At 43.3% G+C, this 24,637-nt stretch overlaps 1 protein-coding gene across 1 annotated transcript in view; it reads left to right on the forward strand.

Annotated features, from left to right (window-relative positions):
* Nucleotides 1-20,826: 20,826 nt before the first annotated feature.
* The window catches only part of LOC146198547 (zwei Ig domain protein zig-8-like), a 209,684-nt gene continuing 205,873 nt past the window's right edge, over nucleotides 20,827-24,637 (forward strand). The window contains exon 1 of the mRNA XM_084591929.1: nucleotides 20,827-20,980. Coding sequence (XP_084448055.1) covers nucleotides 20,827-20,980 — 154 coding nt within the window. The remainder of the gene's footprint in view (nucleotides 20,981-24,637) is intronic.

Below are 24,637 nucleotides of genomic sequence, written 5' to 3' on the forward strand. Positions count from 1 at the left end.
TAGCGTCATGGCGTACAGTCTCGCTCGCTTTTTTTTTTTTATTTGCACGAACCTGTTCCTGCATTTGTCTGGAGTAGGCCTCATTTTGCTTTTGCTCTAATCATCACCCGGGCTGATGTCGGGGCAACGAGAATGGGCAATGGCACATGGGTCCTATTCATCAGCTATGAAACGATAGCACGACTGCTCCGCCTTGGCGCCCCTGTCTGACAGTGTGGCTCACTTCGCGTGCCGAGATGCATATATTTAGCATCGAAGAATGCATTTAACGTATCTGAGATACGCAAACAACATATTATGTATGTTATACAGCTCGTCAAGAACGTCTACATACTGTAACTCAACAGTTGTTTGTACTAACAACTGAAGCAGCGAGAAACCTGCAGTGGCTTTTAATGCATGAGATGATTTAGGGGGAGATTTCTACTTGTCTATAGAACTCTTAAAAAATTATATAATAAAATTATGCTGTTTCTCTCGTTTTTTTTTTTAGTATATATTTATGCCTAGTAGCGCCTATTAAGAAGAGCCTGCCCAAGCTCGAGACTCATCGTAGTTGAAAGCAAATTTTATCTACTTAAAAAATCATCTTCAAATTCCTCCGTTAAGATAGGCCCGCAATGCAGCTAGACAAAAAAAAAAAAAAAATATGGAGCGAGCAAGCATTCAATTTAGAACTGAACAATGTGTGGGAGGGACTTCTTTTTTCGTTACAGCATGTTTTAGCTTTCGCAAGTCAGCATGCCGGAATGATATGAGCAAGATATACTATTTTTGCATCAGTCGCTGAACAGGAGGTATTTAGTACTGAATTAGTGATCGATTTTATCTTGCACAAAAGCGTGTGCTTAATTTCTTTCAAAATAACGGCTTGAGGGGCAAGTTGGTGAATCATCGTATTCAGATATGTGGCGCAAATAAACACAAACACAGGAGAAGATACACAGCACACGCGCACACTACCAACTGTAAGAAGAACCGGAAAACACTTCCTCTTCTACACTCAGGCACGTCTCAACTTCCTCTTCTTCTCATTTTCCTCTTCTTTGCCCAGGGGGAAAATGGCACTCACTTCCTCGCAGACCTTAACCTTGTCCAAACATGGCGGTGACCAATCTCTTCTTCCTCTTCTTCTATTCTTCCTCTTCTTTCCCAAGGGAATATTGACACTTTCTTCCTCTCAGCCCGAAAACATCAACCAATCATGACAGTCACAAAATCTATACCATCTTGTAAATCCACACCTCTGCTTTGCCCAGCAGCTGCTACCACGCTGGACAGGCAAATATCACCACAAAGTCACAAGTCATTCACTAAAAACACCACCACACATATACAGTAGGACATGTCCATCTACACCCCATAAACTTAAGTAGTCCCTATATAATGAGCAACTTTATCTTGCCAATATCTAAGAAGCCACGAGGCCCATGTACTTGAGGGGAAAAAATTCAGTAAACTCCCATGGCCCCAAAACGTAAGATGAGTCCAAGAATACCAACTTTAGGCCAAGATTAACAGCTAGAGGCCCGATAATAATCTCATTCTTTGCATAACTCAGGAGGATTGCTCAATAAAATTAAATTCTTTTCTACGTAAACTCAACGAAGCTTCACTAATGCATCTCTCATCTTTCTTCTGTATCCAATACGCCTCTAAAATTTCGCGTGCCATCTTATCCCGACTCTTGCCTAATATGTTTAGCCTGCTGAACAACGGCTCACACTTGCACTTTTGGCAGTGCAAGGCTAAATTTGACCCTTTGCCATTTACTATGGACTTCTCATGTTCCCTCATTCTATCATTAATGCATCTGCCTGTTTGCCCAATATATAGATTACCGCACGTCAGAGGAACCTCATAAATCACCCCCACCCGACATCCAATAAAACTCTTAACATGCTTCTTATCGCATTGCCCTTTGTTTTTTCTTCCTATTATTGCACATAACCCACCCAGTTTATTGGGTGCAGAAAACACAACTGGCACCTCAAACCTACTAGCCACCTTTTTCAGGCAGTGTGCAACTCTATGTATATAGGGGATCACTTGTGGTCGTTTATTCCTCAACCTATCTGGCGATCTTTTTTTCCCTTTCATTTTTTGAAGCAAAGACTCTGCCACCCCACATATAATCATACCCGGGAAACCAGCCGCATCAAGTCTTTGTAATTGATTATTAAAGCTTTCCTCTGCCATATGTATACATGATTTTAACAAGGACGACTCCAAACAAAGGGAAGCTATCCCTCTTTTTATAGTCTTTGAATGGGCTGATCCATATGGAAGTAGCTCTTTTTTAGCCCTGGGAAAATATTTCCAACACACTTCCCCATTACAAATTTTCATATTTAAATCAAGAAACTGCAATTTGTTGTCCACCGGTAGCTCATGAGTAAACGTAAGCCCTTTTCCTTGTATCTTAAAAATAGAAAGCACACTTTCCACACTATGACTCACTGCAGCGCCCTTATCCACAATGACCAAGAAATCGTCAACATATCTAAATATTTTAAAACCTGATCCATTAAGGGCTGTATAAATTGCTCTATCAACACAGGATAAAAAGATGTTACATAGAACTGGGGCAACACATGACCCTATACAAATGCCCCTTCTCTGCACATACAAATCAGACCCAAACGATACAACAGTGGACTTAAGGTAAAACTCAAGTAGGGCGAGAAAATTGTCCACATTGACACCAGCAGAGTTCTGAAAGTCTATAGTCCCATTACTTTCAATGCATTCCCGCACCGATTCAAACAATTCAAAATGTGGCACCGAATAGAACAAATCCTCTACATCAATAGAAAAAAAGTACCCAAGATTGGTTTGATCTTTTAAAAAATTGATCACTTCAAAAGAATTCTTAGTAGCAAAGGGATCATGAACCTCCAAACCTTTTAAATGTTTAAGAAGATACCGGCTGATCTGATGCTGCCACGCATCACGTTCAGACACAATACATCTGAAAGGCGAGTCCGGTTTATGAGTCTTAACAGTGAAGAACACATCCAAACAGGCCTTCTTGCATTCACTGATCCCTTTTGCCAACCTGGTTAGCTTCATATCATTACATAACGCAATAGCTCTTGTTCTACAAACTTTCTTCTTCACTTTAACAAAATTTTTCTCAATTGCAGTTGTCGCCTTCTCTTCAAAGAGTCCAGCCGGTATCACAGCAAAACCCCCTTCTTTGTCCGTTTGAAGTAATCGAAGGTTATTCCTTTCGAAAAACTTCACGACTTCTGCAGTACATTCCTTTGGTACCTTGCCCTTGTTCCAGGACGTCCTCATAATACTATCAAGCCCATCCAGTAAGCATCGGTCCCGATCTTCACCAGCTTTATCCGCTATCTTTCTGTTCAAGGACAGAAGCTCACAAGCTGGAATCTTGGGCGGCACACTGTATTTCGGGCCCTTCTTTAAGGTATCAGCGATTTTTTCTGGAATAGCGATATCCCCCAAAACAACCAACTGCCTCGGCTTTCCAGTATGCTTTTCCGTTTTTCTTGGCAGCAAGGCAACATATCGTAGCCACAAAAACTCTGTTGTCTGGGTCACTAGACGCCATGTTTCCTTCAATTTTCTTTCCGCAACCCACACAGGGTGTATTGTGTAACATATAATACGAATCCAGTCTTTGAACATCCGAATTTGCCTCCATAACTCTGATTTCAAAATTCGGCAAATCCTCTTAACGTGACCAACAGACGGCTGAATCACACCGAAAAAACCACTCACGTCTGCTGGAACCAAACCCTTTCGCAAACAGAAGGTGATGCATCTTGCCCGGCATGTCGAAGAAGCAATCCGAGCGATGAGCACATGTACCTGAGCGTAGTTAGGATGAGAACACATAAAAGGGCCCACAGTACAAGAAAGGTATCTCAAAATAACGGCTTGAGGGGCAAGTTGGTGCATCATCGTATTCAGATATGTGGCGCAAATAAACACAAACACAGGAGAAGATACACAGCACACGCGCACACTACCAACTGTAAGAAGAACCGGAAAACACTTCCTCTTCTACACTCAGGCACGTCTCAACTTCCTCTTCTTCTCATTTTCCTCTTCTTTGCCCAGGGGGAAAATGGCACTCACTTCCTCGCAGACCTTAACCTTGTCCAAACATGGCGGTGACCAATCTCTTCTTCCTCTTCTTCTATTCTTCCTCTTCTTTCCCAAGGGAATATTGACAAGGGAATTTTGAAATCAGAGTTATGGAGGCAAATTCGGATGTTCAAAGACTGGATTCGTATTATATGTTACACAATACACCCTGTGTGGGTTGCGGAAAGAAAATTGAAGGAAACATGGCGTCTAGTGACCCAGACAACAGAGTTTTTGTGGCTACGATATGTTGCCTTGCTGCCAAGAAAAACGGAAAAGCATACTGGAAAGCCGAGGCAGTTGGTTGTTTTGGGGGATATCGCTATTCCAGAAAAAATCGCTGATACCTTAAAGAAGGGCCCGAAATACAGTGTGCCGCCCAAGATTCCAGCTTGTGAGCTTCTGTCCTTGAACAGAAAGATAGCGGATAAAGCTGGTGAAGATCGGGACCGATGCTTACTGGATGGGCTTGATAGTATTATGAGGACGTCCTGGAACAAGGGCAAGGTACCAAAGGAATGTACTGCAGAAGTCGTGAAGTTTTTCGAAAGGAATAACCTTCGATTACTTCAAACGGACAAAGAAGGGGGTTTTGCTGTGACACCGGCTGGACTCTTTGAAGAGAAGGCGACAATTGCAATTGAGAAAAATTTTGTTAAAGTGAAGAAGAAAGTTTGTAGAACAAGAGCTATTGCGTTATGTAATGATATGAAGCTAACCAGGTTGGCAAAAGGGATCAGTGAATGCAAGAAGGCCTGTTTGGATGTGTTCTTCACTGTTAAGACTCATAAACCGGACTCGCCTTTCAGATGTATTGTGTCTGAACGTGATGCGTGGCAGCATCAGATCAGCCGGTATCTTCTTAAACATTTAAAAGGTTTGGAGGTTCATGATCCCTTTGCTACTAAGAATTCTTTTGAAGTGATCAATTTTTTAAAAGATCAAACCAATCTTGGGTACTTTTTTTCTATTGATGTAGAGGATTTGTTCTATTCGGTGCCACATTTTGAATTGTTTGAATCGGTGCGGGAATGCATTGAAAGTAATGGGACTATAGACTTTCAGAACTCTGCTGGTGTCAATGTGGACAATTTTCTCGCCCTACTTGAGTTTTACCTTAAGTCCACTGTTGTATCGTTTGGGTCTGATTTGTATGTGCAGAGAAGGGGCATTTGTATAGGGTCATGTGTTGCCCCAGTTCTATGTAACATCTTTTTATCCTGTGTTGATAGAGCAATTTATACAGCCCTTAATGGATCAGGTTTTAAAATATTTAGATATGTTGACGATTTCTTGGTCATTGTGGATAAGGGCGCTGCAGTGAGTCATAGTGTGGAAAGTGTGCTTTCTATTTTTAAGATACAAGGAAAAGGGCTTACGTTTACTCATGAGCTACCGGTGGACAACAAATTGCAGTTTCTTGATTTAAATATGAAAATTTGTAATGGGGAAGTGTGTTGGAAATATTTTCCCAGGGCTAAAAAAGAGCTACTTCCATATGGATCAGCCCATTCAAAGACTATAAAAAGAGGGATAGCTTCCCTTTGTTTGGAGTCGTCCTTGTTAAAATCATGTATACATATGGCAGAGGAAAGCTTTAATAATCAATTACAAAGACTTGATGCGGCTGGTTTCCCGGGTATGATTATATGTGGGGTGGCAGAGTCTTTGCTTCAAAAAATGAAAGGGAAAAAAAGATCGCCAGATAGGTTGAGGAATAAACGACCACAAGTGATCCCCTATATACATAGAGTTGCACACTGCCTGAAAAAGGTGGCTAGTAGGTTTGAGGTGCCAGTTGTGTTTTCTGCACCCAATAAACTGGGTGGGTTATGTGCAATAATAGGAAGAAAAAACAAAGGGCAATCCGATAAGAAGCATGTTAAGAGTTTTATTGGATGTCGGGTGGGGGTGATTTATGAGGTTCCTCTGACGTGCGGTAATCTATATATTGGGCAAACAGGCAGATGCATTAATGATAGAATGAGGGAACATGAGAAGTCCATAGTAAATGGCAAAGGGTCAAATTTAGCCTTGCACTGCCAAAAGTGCAAGTGTGAGCCGTTGTTCAGCAGGCTAAACATATTAGGCAAGAGTCGGGATAAGATGGCACGCGAAATTTTAGAGGCGTATTGGATACAGAAGAAAGATGAGAGATGCATTAGTGAAGCTTCGTTGAGTTTACGTAGAAAAGAATTTAATTTTATTGAGCAATCCTCCTGAGTTATGCAAAGAATGAGATTATTATCGGGCCTCTAGCTGTTAATCTTGGCCTAAAGTTGGTATTCTTGGACTCATCTTACGTTTTGGGGCCATGGGAGTTTACTGAATTTTTTCCCCTCAAGTACATGGGCCTCGTGGCTTCTTAGATATTGGCAAGATAAAGTTGCTCATTATATAGGGACTACTTAAGTTTATGGGGTGTAGATGGACATGTCCTACTGTATATGTGTGGTGGTGTTTTTAGTGAATGACTTGTGACTTTGTGGTGATATTTGCCTGTCCAGCGTGGTAGCAGCTGCTGGGCAAAGCAGAGGTGTGGATTTACAAGACGGTATAGATTTTGTGACTGTCATGATTGGTTGATGTTTTCGGGCTGAGAGGAAGAAAGTGTCAATATTCCCTTGGGAAAGAAGAGGAAGAATAGAAGAAGAGGAAGAAGAGATTGGTCACCGCCATGTTTGGACAAGGTTAAGGTCTGCGAGGAAGTGAGTGCCATTTTCCCCCTGGGCAAAGAAGAGGAAAATGAGAAGAAGAGGAAGTTGAGACGTGCCTGAGTGTAGAAGAGGAAGTGTTTTCCGGTTCTTCTTACAGTTGGTAGTGTGCGCGTGTGCTGTGTATCTTCTCCTGTGTTTGTGTTTATTTGCGCCACATATCTGAATACGTTAATTTCTTTCGCTCTGTCTACTGCATGCAGCGCGAGATTTTGCTTCTGAAGCCCTACTGCTGTCATCATCCTTTGTTTTTTGTCTGGGGTGAATTATGCATTAGGACTAGTGTAGTAAATTTAAGTGAAGGGCGCAAATAATTTAAGTAATCTTTCTCCATTACCCTGCATTACCATCTCAGCCAACAGACAGGCAGTGTCTCGCCCCAACGTCACCAGCTTCCACAGCAAAGGGGCCTACAAGGATGCAGGGCAAAGTGTCAGCCTTCACCCTCGATGAAGAATGATTCCAAACCTGAATGTGCAGATTATAGCAAAAGCAAAAAATTTGATGGTTCGTCATAAAGAAACCTAAAACTGCAGTAAAAAGAAACAACTTCGAATCCGTCAGGGCAGAACGAGGCTGCGAGGTGCGGGGTAGGCGTGTTGGGAGAACCGGGAGAAATGCGGGGTTTGGCCAAATCTCATTGGCTGCGGGGAAGGTTAAAAGCCCAGCGCGATGAGCTTTGCGCCAGGCGGGATGCGCATGCTTAAAGCAGAGATTGCTTCTCTTTAGTGTTTTTTTTTATCTTTCCCTCAATTTTTCTGCTTGTATTGTTTCCCGTTTACTTGCAGTTGCACAAGCAACGCTTGAAAGGCGGGGAGGCGGGTGAAAGCAGTAAAACGAGCGCGACGAAAGGGGAAAAAAAGGAAAAAGAGGCGATGCTCCGATGAGATTTAGATGCCCCTAAACGTTCGCCACTGCTGAAGCTGTAAGGTCGGAGCTCTGAGAAGGAAAATAAAGAAGCTGGAGAGATAGTTGCCACGGTTAAACTACAAACGATTCCTTTGCCACCTCTGCTGCTCGTGAAAAGCTTACACAACAAGGCTGGCGTGTTCAGATTAGAGAAACGTGCCGTTAGCTTTCGACATGGCTGCCACCAGATTGTGTTGCCGGGGGAAAATAGCCGTAAACCGTCCGCTTCATAATAGCTGATCATGAGTGAAATGAAGGGCGGATTGGTGAAGAACGGGCGTATGCAAGGAAATCAAATGGCACTGATAGGTCGTTATTGGGTGAAGCTGATTAGTATCCTGGCTGATTTCATAACAGCCACCGAAGTAAAAATCGAACCTATACGCGCTGCACTGAGCAGCCGCGGAAGGTGCGTGAGCACGACTGGGCACGTAACACCGACAACTCTGAGGCGCACTTTTTTATTTATCTATATGTGCATCTGTCAGTTTAATAAAATGCTTTCTTTGATCTTGAAACGGCTAAAAAATATAGCAAGTTTCATTAATGTGGCTTCTGTTTTGCATCGAAGTATTTTTCTAAAGAAAAGTGTCGCAAAAGCAAAGAAGTGAAGAATTTATTTCGCAGCGTAATGAGCCGCAATATATAATGGGGTTAATCGTGAATGCATGTGCTTGCTCATATTTCGTGCATTTAGATGGAAAAAAAGGGGATTTTATGCCAGTCCACTATTCTTGTTGCGAAATACTACGGCAGTCAAAGCGAGACCTCGGGAGGCCGCAGCTACGTCGTGAAGAGGCGTAGCTACGAGAACAAAAAGAAGAAGGAGAAGAAGAAGACGAAGAAAAATAAGAGGAAAAAGAAGAAGACGAAGAAGAAGAATAAGACGAAGGAGAAGAAGACGAAGAAGAAGGGGAAGAATGAGAAGAAGAAGAAGAAGAAGAAGAAGAAGAAGAAGAAGAAGAAGAAGAAGAAGAAGAAGAAGAAGAAGAAGAAGAAGAAGAAGAAGAAGAAGAAGAAGAAGAAGAAGAAGAAGAAGAAGAAGAAGAAGAAGAAGAAGAAGAAGAAGAAGAAGAAGAAGAAGAAGAAGAAGAAGAAGAAGAAGAAGAAGAAGAAGAAGACAAATAAAAAGACGAAGGAGATGACAAAGGAGACGAAAAAGAAAAAAAAAGGCGAAGAAGAAAACAAAGAAGACGAAGAAGGCGAAGAGGAGGGAGAACGCTCAGTCACTCGCAGCTAATGATTCCGCTCCACATTCGGTTCAGCAGCGTTGAACACTTCTTATTTTTTGTGCTCGTTCAAATCGTGTTTCTTAGCAAAGAAATCACCAACCCACTAGTGGAGCTACATTTTTCTACTGTTAGATAGTACAAGATAAGTAGTACATATGTTGCATGGAAGATAGATGGAAGATTTTCTTCAGTGAGATTCATTCACGCGTTTTCCTAGTGCCGTGTATAACGTACATGGGAATTTGGTTATTACGCTTCAGTAATTTTACTTTGCTCGAATGTGTGGCTACTACCTCACCGCAGATATTCATTTTAGCATTACCAGAAACATGGAGAGGGTACAAAATGTATTGCTTCGTGTGACTCTGCTCGACAATGGCTCCTTATTTATACCAAAGCAATCCTAATTTATCTAGTTGAAACAAAGCCGTATCGTCTGCTTCGCAGTTATTTAGCTCAGTTATAATGCACGCTGTGTGGTGAGTTTGGGGCTACGATTAAGGCAGGGCCGGTCGCAGGAAAGAATAAATCTAGTCAGTACGTTGCAAGCTCATTTTTGAAGTCACATGTAAAAATAAGCTATTTTTGATAATATCTGCGAGACAAAAATTAAATCACTTTGCGAATAAAGCTAAAACGAAAAAGTCACATATATTTGAGAATGCGTCTAAGCAACAATACTAAATTAAATCGAGCTGATTATTCATACTTTTGTATAGAATGCAGTCAAAGGTAAATACCAATACCCGGCATTCTGAGCTGCGACATCTCCGGTCTCGAGCGCACTCGTTTGGACTCGCCCACATTTGCAGTCACAAACATGGTTAATCTGTGCTTACCACTCCCCCTCTTCATCCCCGAATTTTTCACTCAATTCAACTATACTTACGCGGCTCAGTTCTGGTGGGGTAATTACGAATTGACCACGGTACATTACCCAGTCCTTTAGCTTTGCCTCCCGGTTCTTTCTTACGCTTTTTCTTAAACGGCGATTTTGGCTCAAAAGCACCTAAAATACAAACTTAAAGGAAGCATATGTCCTCCAAAGGCGGCAAAATGATTAGTGCGCTGTAAGGTTGTGCTGAAAAATGAAAAATGAGGTATTCTCTGCATAAACACTCAGATACCGAATTCTGACTTGAATGGCGGAAAACGCAGTGCTACCTCACTACATCACATTACGTTCTTTTCTCTTTAGTGCGATTATTGATGGCAGTTTTACGAGTTATTCATAAGGCCTTTAAAACCAAGTTTGAAATTGAATTCGGAGCAGCACACATCGAGGCAACAGAGCTCTAGAACTGTCGACAACAGTATCGCGTAAGAACTTTTCAGAAATAAGTTTTCATTCCACCTCGAAACAAGACACGCCTGGCGGAAAAACTGCAGAACTATTAGATACTTATCTGTAATTATAGCTTTCAGGAAGCAATTCATCTCAAAACAAGGCAGACTCAGGAAAGCGATTACTAGAATGCCACCAAGGTTTGCCACATCATCATAAAGGTGTGGCACCCGTTTGAAATTTCCCCGCTCGTACACTTCTCTGATATTTACAATCATTCTGCTGAAAGAGTATTTTGGTATTTTGCAGCATCCATAGATTCGCAATGCTGCTCCGCCAAGCGAGGTTTTGCATTAGAATGTAGGGTCGAATAAGAAGAAGCATTTTTTGAATTTCACATGGCTTCTTGCCGGGATGGAAGCTACCTCTCAAAATGAGTACTCTAGGGCCAATTTTAACGATCGCTTTACATTGGGCTTTTCGTCGCCATGTTTATTAGTCAATCAATGCCGACTGCAAGAATTAGGGCTCTTACATTCTCCCCAATTAACACTCTCCTGTGACAACTGAGGCGGCCTTATCCTTGTAAGCTCCCTAATCTTCTCCGTTCTCCTATCTATATGCCGCTCCATGCTACGCCTGCCTTCTCAGACTATTTCCCGTAACGAGGATTGGCTATCTTGCCTAACACATCAATTGAATTCACTCCCCCCCTGCCCATTGTGCCTTAACATCTCGGCCGCTGCCCGTAACGACGAACTGATCTCTTGCCTTCGCATTAAGCGCTTTGCACTTGCCCATCTCTCCTGGTTTTGGGCTGACTAGCGTTAACTCGTGTTTGTTGCCTGGCCCACACTGCGCGTTTTGTGTCTCTTAACATTAAGCTGTTTTTATTTCCATAGTTCCCTGCATTGCTTCCAGTTTAAACCAAACGAGTTCTGTCCTGTATGGTTGTCTTTGGGCAGAAACAAAAAGGCGCCCGAAGTCACGCTAAAAGCAGCGAAAAGTATATAGCCACGTCATTTGATCTTATGGCCATATTCGCAGCCAAATAGAGTATCATAAAGATCATACATGTTTTGCTGTTTTGGTTGGTGTTTGAGCGCGTTGCGAATAAATAAATCCTTAAATTATCAGTTCACTTGCACATAGCAAGCGCATTAATTTTAGGGCAATCTGTAGGCAAAAAGTAAGTTTAAACGTAAAGCTTTAAAGCTTTGTTTAATTAGTTTCAGATATAAATTTGAGTTATAGAACTACCAATAAGGAAGTTCAGCTTCATTTTGCAGTGCTTCCGTTTTTATTCAGTTTACACAAGAGGATATGAGCTCGTGGAACAATCTAGAGGAAACGGGCAAAGACAAATGTTTTTGATACGCGTGGCGCCATGCAGTAAAAATGGGATTCACCGCCACCGTGTCCTTGTACGATGCTGCCGCGCGTAACAAACTCAAACATTATTGATCACGCGCACCACGGCCGGCCAGTAATATTTCCTCTGTATAAATCGTCCTTCATAAACATAAATTATCAGCAGACAGGGGGCAGAATTTGACATAACCCTGATGGGGAAAATGAGGGCTGCGCCTTGATATACGAAACCTCTTTTTCATCACGGTACAGACTAAGGGGTCGGCACGTTTTTTTCGTTTGTCCAAAAAAATTGGGGTTGGCCGTCAACCTTTTCAACCGCTTGACGGCGTCTCTGAGCAGAGAATGTATGATCCTCAGGGAGGGAATACTTTATAATTACGGTGTTTCCCAGACGGTACACAGTTGGTGCATATATTCCGTCGATGCACGCCATCCCCGTTGGCGGGGACGATACTCTCGAATCATCTATCACAATTTGAAGGCTTGCAAATGTTCTTTATTTGCATGTTACCGGTATCTTTCTTTAGTGAAAAGTGGCTAATAAATGCTTTAAAAGAAACTTTCGAAGTGACCAAAAGGTATCACGGGAACCAAACTGAAAGTTTCTTTGCCAGGTATGGTCGTGAAGTAGCCGATTTGAAGCATAGGAGCTACCAGCAGCCACTCTGGTCTCCTGCATTCTACCACGCGGCTGAGTACCGGCAAAATACGGTTCTTATACATTTCTCTTGAGGAACATTGATAATTGTTATTCGCTATTTAGCCCTTCATAAGCCCCCCCCCCCCCCCCCTTCCCCTCCCCCTTTCCCACACTCTAAATTTATGCTCTTGTGGTTGCTTCACCGTATTAGTCTGGGCCGGTGTTTACCACACGCCATAAATATATGCAGTTCTTTACCACTTTCAATGCTTAGCTGCCTCCTGTAAACTACTGTCGTTTTTAGGGGCTGTTGAGCATTACTTAAGATATATTCAGACAATCTTTGAGTCGTCGATCAAGCCTACTAATCTGATTTCTGAATTACTCTGCAAAACGAAGCGACCTGGAAGTCGTAAATTCCTAAGCTCTTCTCTCCAGGTTTTAATGTCGACGTTTTCTGAATCCAATTCTCTGAATACCTCCTTTAAACACCCGGCGAATAAGATTGGAACGGCTACATTCTTATTTGACAGCCATTCTTATCCGCATTTTGTCTCTTTGCCTGTGAAGAACTGGCATGGCTTTACAGCTTCCACAGATACTTTTCACTAATTTTGCATATGTCACTCCTATAACCTGGTTGCGCTATGCCTGCGCTAATCCTAAGGCTCCGACTGAGCCGTATGCTTTTCGTGATATACGGGGCTTGAGTGCAGAGACTGTGCCCTTTTCTTGACCGCCTGATTTACGACGTGAATGCGGTCTATTACCGATCGATTACCATTTTCAATTGCTGGCTGCGTTCTTTCGTTGACAAGAATGTAGAAATGATATTGTTCGAATAATGATTACTTTATTAAATACCCTGTAAACTCATTTTTTCCACAGTTACTACGCTAAGAAGCACACAGACAAAAGAAGTGGACAGAAAGTGCGCGGACACGCGCACGTCCTGTTCACCATTTCTTCTGTCCGTGAATTGTTTAGCGCAGTAACCCCTTCGTGGAAAAGATGAACGTTAACCAACTAGTCCAGCTTACCGCTCTACTACCCTGTAAGCAACTGACAAATAGCGTTTGGGCTCCAATATTTCAAATTATCGACTTACCTCTGTTTATACGCTAAGATGGTGTAATCGTTCTTCAAATATTTCAGTGCTGTTGAATTCGCAAATTATAGCACATATAAGATGGAAAATTTTGTTAACAAAATATTAACTCCATCCTTCTACTAATATGCAACTGTCCCGTACCCTCGGTTTCGACTTGGATATTTTACTTATATTTTTCATTTTTGCATAGAACCTATCGAATGTTTTCATCACCATGACTGGATGAAGTTTTATAAGCACCCACAACCTACAATGCGTAACTCTGATTACGATTGATTCCAATAACGGCCCCTTCCATTATATTGTCATCTATATCATCATTTATCAGGAATTGGGCACCATGCTATCTCCGATTCACTAAACCATGCTGTCATAACACATGTCTGCCACCATCTACTTCATTCCGTAGATTTCCTCAATTTTGCGGTATACATCTCTATTGGTAAGTGCCCCAATTGGTCCGCTAAACCACGAGTTTATAGAACAAACTCGCCTTTTCCCAATGTATGGGCACAGTAATTACGGCATATTCGAGGAGGATTTATACTAGAAGTCTTACAATTTTCCCGTGACCAGTAATTAGATGATTTTATTTTTTATAGAAGTCCAGTATTTTAGGGCAAGATTCATCATAAGACTTTTCGTTTTGTGGGTTGTAGGCGTTTAACATTTTCTCGATTTGATCACTGCCACGGCATACGCGAGATTATTTGTATTAACTTTCTGGCTCATTATTATTCATGCCAGCGCACTGAATTCATCTTGCATCAGATGCGTTTATGTTTCTCTGCATCTGAAAAAGAAAAAAAAGAGTTCGCGATCAAGACGTCCATGGCAGAATGTTTTAGCAAGAAACCGAAATTTGTTTAACCGTATATATAAACAGTTGGAATAATTATATAAATAATTGTTTTTATTTTACATCTGAGAAACATAAGAACTCTGGCTTCTATAGTGCAAAGCAAGTATTCGCAATATAGTGATCTTGACATAATCCCATGCCCCATTCCTGTATGATAGTTGAATGGGCAGTAGCGACGTGGTGTAGACCAACTTTCTAAGACTTTTTTTTTACATTTTCACGCATTTTATGCAAGCGTTTACTGCAGGTTTTCTTTACGCTTTGATCATTTTTCTTGTGTTTGGTAGGAATAAATCTATCGTTTGTCAGAAAAACGGACTTTGAAGCTGTCCTTTCTCGCAACCGAGAAACCGAGGAGAGTATCGCAGAGGTTTAGGCGGCCCGTATATACCTCTCTCTCAAAGAGAAGAAAAAAATATCGTGAGTGGCATCCCATCCCTCTTAGATACTTGATTACAGGAGTCGCCGTTTCCACATCATGTTTTATCCATTGAACTAGTGTTTCAAACAATGCTTCTGACGCTATTGCTATGCAAATCAGAGCACCATCTTTAGCCACGAGTCAAATTTCTGTTTCGGTACGTCGTTTTGGTGTTGTAAAATAGTTCTAATTGTTATCTTTAAACACTTTCATATGCCGCATAAATTACAGTCTGAAGAATGGGATTAGGTACGTTTATTTCAAAATTATAAATGAATCCCCAAAACTTGCAAGAAAAGGCTTAACCATTTTTCAATTTGAACTTAAAACTGAAGTTTTTCAAGGAAAAGAACTAATAATGACAGCTAAGAAACTTGAAAAGGCACTATGTAACGAGCTCATTCTCCATCACATGCGACGTCTTTCGCAGCTTGCATTTCCAGGAGCGTGTATTCTTGCATTAGCTTAAGATATAAATCGATCGTACATTTAGGCTGCCAGCCATAGAACATAACTTGGTATTCTCTCCTATTTGGTATGGAATAGCTAGCCGCTGTACACTTTCTGTACACTGAACCTTAAGCCCGAGGTCGAGAATGACATAGAACACGGGCTCTAATTTACAAATGCCGTCATGCGCGATAGTGCTGCGGGACCGATGGGCATTCGGGAACGAGAGTCTCATAGTCGGCGATCGGCATGGCACCTGGTAATAACGGAATACACTTTAAACGGGAAACACGATGCGACCTCCACTCAAAATGCGTTCCCACAGTGATGCGCACTATGGTGCTAGGAAGCCGGCGTTTATTGTTCTCTACCAAACAATTTTTCTAAAAAGCTTCCTGCTGGCAGAAAAGTGGGAAGAAGACATCGTCAAGCATCATGGCAGAGATGCATATTTGAGCTACGATTAGCCGCAGGGGGCGAGCAAATTTTTCATTTCTTATTAGAACGCCAGAAATGAAACCTCAGCTGTTCTGTGGCTTGTCATGCAGCTGTCACGCAGACATCCACTCGTGTAACCAAAGAATATGGCGAAATATTTGATGCCGTTGAAGAATCAGATACCTGCATTGCAGGATGTTGTTTCTTAATTGTTTAGAGATGAACCTAGATTCCCATGCATTGAATGCCGGGGAGATGGCTGGCATGTAGTGAAGGTTATTCAATTAAGTCTGCAAGAAAAACTCGAAACTATTAAATCGAGAAGAAGGAGACAACATGGATTTAGGTTATTAGTTATCGTAGTAGGCACATGGAAGAGACAATCTAAAATGTGTGTTCACTCATGTAGTCCCCCTATGCACAGCAACATTGAAATAGTACTTCGGTGAAATAGCAAATCAGCGCAGGATGAAACGAGACCTAGCGCTGACTTCCTGCAACGTGTGATACATGTTTCACCTGTGAAGAGCCCGAGTTGTCACTAAGTAAATTTTCTGCTTCACATGCTTACTTGAAAGATGACAGTGTTTTTTTTTTATTTACTGCCTGCAAAGTGCAGGATGATTAAAAAGACTTTGGACGCATTGTGAAAGCAAATAATGAAATTCTACAAAACAATTGTCGCTGGTAATCGACTTGCTAGATGGCGTAATTTTGTTTTTCTGGACTGTCATATTGAGCATAAATGTAGACTTACTTTATTTTTTCGTTAAATGTCTTCATATATGAAGTACTTGAGACGTTTCTGGCATATATTGACAACTGAACGTCGGTAAGGCAGATTTTGGCGGACGTGGCCACCTTTCGAAGGTTTCATTACATTCTGGTGAAAAGAAGCATTTTGTACTTTATATGTCCTGTGTGCATTAAGAAGAACAAGAAAACAAGTCAACCTGCATCACCCTGTTTGCGACACCTCTTAAGACCCATGAAAAAAAAAAGTATAATGCACTCCAGCTGGCTTTCCGTGCCTTCTGATTAAAAAAAAAAAAGAAGAGAGAGAGAGAGAAAGTGTCTACTCCCTCTTAAGTTTATTTTTGTAGTTTCATTTGTTTGTCCCGAAACAGAAGATGGCCAGGCTGGCTTTTAGGACGCGCCAATGACGGCGCTATCACAATTTAAATAGGTATTAAATCTGCGTGATATGCGGTGCTTAGAGCTGTTCTCTATATCCAAAGTCGAGCTGGGAGAAACGTATCGCGCTTTGATGCACATTCGCAGCGATGCGGTCACACGTTAAGCTCCCGTCAAGAACTGACGTCAAAGCCGACAACAAAAGCTCGCATGCATTCATCGGCAAACGGCCCCTTACAACGCTTCGCGCCAAATCATATGGCGACCGGCCAACAACAAAGGCTGCCAGGGCTTCCTGTCCCACTAGCGCCGTGACAACCAGTGCGTGCCCCGTGCCATCGAAATGCACCGATGACAGCCGACTGACATCCCCTTCAGTAACATCTCAGAGGGAATATAGAGCACAGAGACAAAAAGGGAACATGTTGTCAGCATCTTTAGCATGACCTGAGACCGCCGACGGAATGCGAAAAAAAAAAAACAAAAATGAGAAAGACGATAGTGTAGCAGCAGAGAAAGCCGGCCTCTAGGCCTAGGAAAGGAAGAAGAAACGCCAATTAAAAAACAGCGAACACCGAACACGCAGCCAATAAACCAATCCCGGCACCCATCGTCGCCGGCGCCGACTGCGGGCGGGTGGCAAACGGAGGCGCAAACAAAGGAGCTGTTCCTTTTCGCGGCCCGCAGGATGTTACAAGATGCTCTTCGAAGAGAGCGCGATGGGGACGGGTCGGGAGGGGGGGGGGGGGGGGATGGGAGGAGTTCGGCACAGGGCGGAATCACGAGACAGGCGACATCGTTCGCTGTATTTATGGGCCGCTGCGGCAGATGGCGCCTTCACGCTTGGCCGTCGCCCCGTAATTACAGCCAGCCAGCACCACCGTCGTCGTCGTCCCTGCACCGCACACTCGCGGCCACCGCGCCCGAAACACCCCCGAATCCCCCAGGCTCGCGATTGTGTGCGCCCTTCTATCCATTGTCCTCCCCGCATTCTGTCCCTAGGTATTGCTTTCTTTGCTTTTCTTTCTCCCCATTTTCCCTTTTTTATCCCGTTTGTGTCTTTCTTTTTGGAAGCGGGAGACCCCGATGCTATTATTGTCTTCTTTGCGGCTCCTTTTTGAGCATTCTTCCACGTCGCCGCCGTCTTGCTGTCCCCCCCCCCCCCCCCCCCCCCAGTGGCTGCATTTCTCTCTTTTCCCCAATTCTACGTTCCTTAATATTATCCTGCAATATTTAATTTGACTGCTCCTGGCTGCTTCATATTTTTTACTCAGCATTTTATCTCTCTAAATCTATTCTCTCTACACGGCTTTTACGGGGCTCTTAGAAAGGGATATATTTGTCATTTAATAAGTTCAAACGTGGCGTCTCTTGTTTCTATTCAAATGAAAGCTTTCCCCGACAGCCCACGTCTTCAAGAGCAAACGCACTCAGCCGTAGTTTCGCCACAGCTCGTTCGAGCTTATATCTAATGGCAGCCACAGCAAACACGACCTGAAAGACCCCGCCGAGGGCTACACGTGGCGTATAGAGAACCCCCAGGGAGTTTGAAAGCACATTTTTAAATTTTTTTTTACCCTCGTGACGCGGCCTCGCCGTCGTATCAAAACCTGAGCTTCTCGCATTCGTTCCGGCTCCAGCTGCCGTCATTTCGTAATGTTTCAGTACCGTCCTAAAAAGCTAACTCAACGTCCCTAACCCTTCAGCCATCGGGTCTCCAACCCCGTGTTTGCACACTTAGTTGAGGCCGAAAGGATCCGGTGTAGAATACGGGCCGCCTAGCGGCCCCTGGCAGGGTTACTGAGCGCCGGCCGATGGCACGGAGGGAGCATGATTGAGAGGGCCAATAATATGATTATTAAAATGTGAGCCCTTACACTGAAACGGCGGAAATTCCTTATCACGCACCCCTCCATTTGTGGCATGTATGTTATTACATACCGCACTGCCGCTCCGAACCATCGCGACCCGAAAAGGGAGTCCGAATATGAAAAGCCTAGGAACCACAGAGTTCTCACAGGGGACTGAGGGAACACGTGTCGGAATGGTTCGTGCTGTGCAACTAAATACCCCGTTTGAATCCTGACTGCGGTGAAGAAAGGCGAAAGGAAGGCTATTTGAAAGCGGGTCAATGCAATGTGGTCCGCCTTCTTTATTTTATGCCCACTTGTCGTTCATCTTGCGTCCAGTTCCTCCATTCTCGCGGAGTTTGGAACCAAACAGAAATCACTTTAATTACTCCTTGCTCTTTCAATTTATTACAAGCAGGTATGGATTTTGGTACATAGTTTGGAGGCATCTTCTTATATCGGTAATGTGAAGTGGTTGCATAAAGGTTAACAAGGAAATAGTTTCTGGAGACGGTCAAATAGTCAATGCCTGCGTAAAACTTTTCTTCACCTAACTGCGTTCTGTTGTGAGACGCCGAAATGATTGCCAGCTGAAGGCCGTGAACGCCACTGCTGCCTCCCCAATAATAATAATTGCCGCTCTGCCGCTATGGTAACAGGTCTAGATATTATGTTCAATTAGTAGCATGATAGTGTGAGTAAAACAGAAGCGCCGACCGATGGTGTTTCTTTTTCCTCGTTTTGTCAAAAAGGGTGAAGAAGAAAAAATTAGGGAAGAGTAATCGGTTGGTAAAACTAGGCTGCCAAGAATATGTTATTTTGCGAACATTCTAGCTTTGCAGCTGAAAAGCTCTTTTAATTTTAATGCATGGAGTGTCCGTCAGCTCGCTTCGTTGGCACTTTATGAAAGGACGATTGGCAATGATAAAGCGCATGGTGAAGGCGGGGAAGAAGGATAATGCTATTCGCGTATATTGATTTGGCGCCTTAGAGCACGCTACACGTATCAACGATGCACAACCTGTTTTGTTCAGATACAATTCGTCAAAGCGGCGCACGAACAAGAAGCGAATCAGTCTCCTTTTTATTTGTTTTCTTCTCAACTGGAAGCATCGCAGACCCTATGACGACGTCGTGAGGAAACATGTTGGAAGACGGATTCGCACGACTGCGCTAGCTCCGCGTTTTCCACTTTGCACTGGCCGCAAGTACGTGGCAGCGCCCGGAACGGAAGAAAGAGTGCGAATGTGCAGAAGTAAAAAATAAAGATGATTTCGGGCAATGGAAAAGAGCGAACATTATTTTATTACATCGACAGTCCCGCAGCCTGCTTCTCGACAAAGTCTCTCCACTTGGATGCGGGCCAAGGGGTCTGCACAGAAAAGGGAACGCTGAAGCGGGAGAGCAAGAGGGAGGGAAAGGAAAAAAGCGTGGCGGAGGCGCCCGTTTCTTGGCGATGCGGATTAAACGCGCCAACGCTGCAATCCCCAACCGCGCTCTCCCTTCTCCCTATCAGGGCGCGACGGGACGACGCCGGTCCGGGACGCCGGAGCGGACGTAGGAGGCAAGAGGGAAGAGAAAGGCGAAACGGACGTGACGTCAGCGCTCTCCTCTTCCGCGCAGGCGCGCTTCGGAGTGCGCGACCACGTGACTCAACCCGCAGGCACCCTCTCCCACCTCGAGGCGCCACAAGCATCGGACGCGTCCTGCGGTGAAGCGCTTCCTCGTGGCTGGTGCATTGCCGGCGCCGGCGCCTCCTCACGACTGTCCCACTTTCGGTCCTGTGCGGCGCTAAGACGGGAAAGAAAGGGGAGAGGACGGGGGCGCGGACGGAAACTTTGCCTCCCGGGCTTGAGCCTACAGACAAGGCGTAGAAAATCAACGAGGCCGGAAAAAAGGGGCGGACACCGCCAGCACCGAAGAGAAAAGAAATACTCGCGGCGCTGTGCGCGCGCTGTCTGCAGCTTGCGGTGTTTACGTGCCAGTGGGATCGAGTGAACCGTGCTCTGCTGCAGGTTAACCGAGCGTGAGAGGAGGTGTGTGAAGGTGAAACGAGACACCACATCTGCGGCCATGCCCCTCCGCTTTGAGGGATACCGAAACACAGTGATTTTTACTTCCCTTCTGACGCACGTGTGAACGCTTGGACGGTGCCGTGCCGGAGAGTCTTGAAAGTCGGACCTGCCTCCAGTGTGGTTAGAGAACTGCTGGCTTTTGGTGATTTCTCACTATTAAGGCTTCACGGACTGGTGTTCCTTTAATTCCAGATGAACTTTTTCGCCGGCCCAGCATGAGCCATCCGAGGAAAAATTACGCCAGAGTCGGCCTCCACCGCAGCCCTTTCGGGATGCGCGGATGCTGGTACTCGCTCTGCCTCGCAGTTTCATTGGCCTTCACAGAAATAGCGGCGGAGTTCCTCCTCTCCTCGGAATACACCACATCAGGTAATGATGAGCAGTTTTCGTCTGCAGCTTCAGCCACTTTCGCTTCCTCTCGTTTAAGAATAGTTCCTTCCTTTTACAACGTACACTGGCGATGCCATAAGTCAAAACTGGTGAGACCTCATTTAAAAGAGTTAATGTTCTCATATGGAAAAAAAAATTTCGCCATGACCAATTCAGCCGCATACTTTTCATTTATATAGATTGTTATTTTTACATAATAACTAGATTCTTCTCAACGTGATTTATTTGTTCCGCTTAATAACTACCAGGCTTTCTGTTCCATCTTAATAGTAACTTTATTGCATGCTTATATAAGGGCAGTTGCTGTGATCTCCATGTTGCGCGTGCATTCTTCGCAGGCACCAGTGCGATGCGTAAGTTTTTATTGAAAGTATTTGGTTTGGGATGTTGAAGATTGCTGCAGTTATACACCATTGTCTACCAGTGATGAGACACGGCCTAATTTTATTTTGGCTATGAGCCCTTTTATTATCGTGATACCTTTACCTTGGTATCTGTGTTTGTTGTGATATGCGGGAAACATGCCAATAAGATCGCACGTACAAGCGCTCTCTAAATCATGCAGTTTATGCGCCTTGCCCAGCGCCTGTGCTAATGTCCGTTTCGGCCCGTAACCACTTTACGATGGACCGATCTTGCAGTATCGGTGACATTTTCTTCTATATTGCAAGGTATGTTTTCTACTACCTCTTCGCCCAATCCTCGCGACTTTCTTTCCATACTAGACGATTTTATCGCAAAAACATGCACTATAAAATTACTCCAAGCCAATAATTTCGGGCGGAAACTGTCCGTTCTTACAGGCGGGAAAAAAATTCAGCTCAAAAGCGTAAAAAAACTTAAGGCAAATAGAAATATCAATGGAAAAAGCTGTTTCCGCAGTTTTACGCTTAACTTCTGATTTTTGCAGGTTCCATAAGAGCTTTTAGAGCTCTTTATAATGGTTTCTCCGATGATTCCACGGGCAAAAATGTATATCAGAACATTTTCGGAAGTTGTGGTTGATTTAGAAACGTGCTATTTTTTTCAGCAGGAGATATAAATAGAAAGAACTCGAAACGTAGTGATTGATCACAGATTGCAGCGAAGACAAGACAAGGATTTCGGCGCGCTCTGGGCTTGAGATTTTGAGGTGTTTATTCTATCCCTCCTGTGAATGGGAATATTCCCTCCTCCACATTTTTTCAGCCTCAAACAACTGTCTGCCTTTTCGATGTACACTTTTCTATATACGTGTATTAGTATTTTTGTCCTTTACCTCACTTCGCTGCCACCGTCCTAACCGTTTCACTTCAAAATAGATTCTATTTGCACATTTCTTTTTTAATCACTCTTTTTTTTTTTTTTCTGGGTGCTCGTAAAAATTTGACGCGTCTTGTAAAACTGCGCTGCAAGTGGCAGAATTGTAGTGTGCAATTCAAAGCCACGACAAAGCAGACAATTATACATAAACAACGTGCATATGCGCAGTGGTATATTCAAAAGCAGCGGAGTGATTGTATATGTTCTGACGACGGTCACAAGGTTCATGATAGGAGGGAGTGACTGGCGTGATAAGCCACCAAGACGACGTTCACCTTAAAGAGTGCATCTTTATAGTCATGCTTCTTTCCGGAGACGACTATTTCCCCCCAAATCGCTACTTAAGGCCTTCATCTCCGAATAAGATTAAATATATTGTATGGAGCCATCTAGAAGCGGTTTTAATTATGATAGCTTGGGATCATGGCAATTTTGGCCACATAGTGCGAGTCGAAGCACTTATTCTCTAATTTATTGGCCATCTTTATATAATAAAGAGTTCATCTTACGCTTGCGGATTTATTTACATTGAAAGTACAAACAAAAACTAACAGCGACCTTGCCACACAAACGCATTCTTTGCCTGCTGACATGTAACTATGCCCCATGAAAGCTTTTGTTTTCCTTTCCACGTTTAGGATATTTCTTAAGTATGCTGATTTTCCTCTTCGGTCGAGAAACCTCGCTGGTGGCATGCGCAAGTTAATTTATTTAAACTAAGACATTTCGTAGCAACAATCAACTGTGATATTATTGTATGGCTGGGAAGCTGGATTGAATGTATCAGTGATGTCTGACATACACAATTCCTTAAAATTCATTATCACTCTGCAACCTGTTGTCAATTTTAGGTCGTAAATAAAAAGGTGAAGGATCGCATCGGAGCGGAGATCGACTTTTACATCTAACAGGGCTATTTCCTAAAGTTGGACGATGTGATGAAATCCAATTTCGTGCATTTTGTGGCTAATATAATAACCTTCACTGTTACAGTCTGTGAAGACAATGCTTTAAAGAAATATATATATATATATATACATCCAACATTCATCGAGGACAAGAAAAGCACAAAATATTTTTTCCCTGCATTTTTTCTGCTGTTGTATGAAATATGTGTTGTTCCTTCTGGTGAAAACGAATTAAATACAACGCAAAAAAAGAACAAAAAAACACCATGCCTCTGGTAGGTGGGGGATCTTATTCCACGACTTCCGAGTTTCGCGACCGGTGGTCTTACCAACTTAGCTGCTGTACGGCTGCTTAATTCTCTCTTAATTATATGTATGCACACATACACATATAAAAGCGGGATCATTTGTTTTCATACCTTCGTGATATGTAACACAATGTCGATGGTATGCGAAATCGTTTTGATGGCCTGCTAATATAGCAGCGTCCGGTCGCCATCTTATTTCGGTCGTGCATCTGTCAGCTACACGAGCTTGCTTTATACCGCTGCAGCTGTCACGACTCTCACGAGTAGAATCTTGAAAACCATTATTTTTCTTATTGCACCAAGTGCAGGCCTTTTGCGTTTCGTCAGTACCAGCCTTCTTCCGTGTTCTGTGCTTCGAATGAAGACCCCAGAAATCGCTACTAAGCATTACGGAAAGTCGAAATGTGCTCCCTTGTCGTCTTTAACTCGTAGATTGTTACCGCTGTTACATTCTCATGTTGAATAAGATGGGACTTGGAAGGTAGCGGCTATTTTGCACTGAATGCACAGATGTGTTAGCGGAAGCAACGTCTGAGGCGCCACATAGTTTCGTGGACGCTAGCATTAGCAGCTGGGGCTCTGCAGTGCAATCATTCGTGGCCCTCGAACAGCTCTGCAATGATATCCTTTATAACTATAACGTGCGATGCACATCCTCCTTTTAACGTGGCCATTATGGAGCATGACGAGTTTCTTGCGTTGGTTTTCGCTGTACTACCTTGAACCAACAAGATCATATTTATTACAACACTGCGAGCAAAGGCGCAGTTTTTTGTTTAGGTCTTATGATATTGTAAGCAACGTTTTCCTTCTGCCGCGCAACGATCGCATGACTAGACAAGGCCTACCGTGTCTAGTCATGCGTAGTTGGACGGCTGCCTACATTTAATTCCTTGAGTACAGAGCAGGGCAAGACTGGAATAAATTTGCTCTGGAGCAAGCTGTTGCTGTTTGAAGCACCTGTAATAATGCAAGGCTGCTTGACACGCTTTGAACCCACCTTAGTGCTTTGTAAATTTTGAATGTATCCCTACGCCACGATAAAATAATCACGTTATCTATTTTACAAACAAAATTCAATAGCGATCTCAGGTGCCCTGAACATAGCTAGTACTCAG

This window comes from Amblyomma maculatum, chromosome 2 (genome assembly GCF_055883805.1).
Source record: "Amblyomma maculatum isolate TAMU_Amacu chromosome 2, ASM5588380v1, whole genome shotgun sequence".
NCBI classification, from domain to species: domain Eukaryota; kingdom Metazoa; phylum Arthropoda; class Arachnida; order Ixodida; family Ixodidae; genus Amblyomma; species Amblyomma maculatum.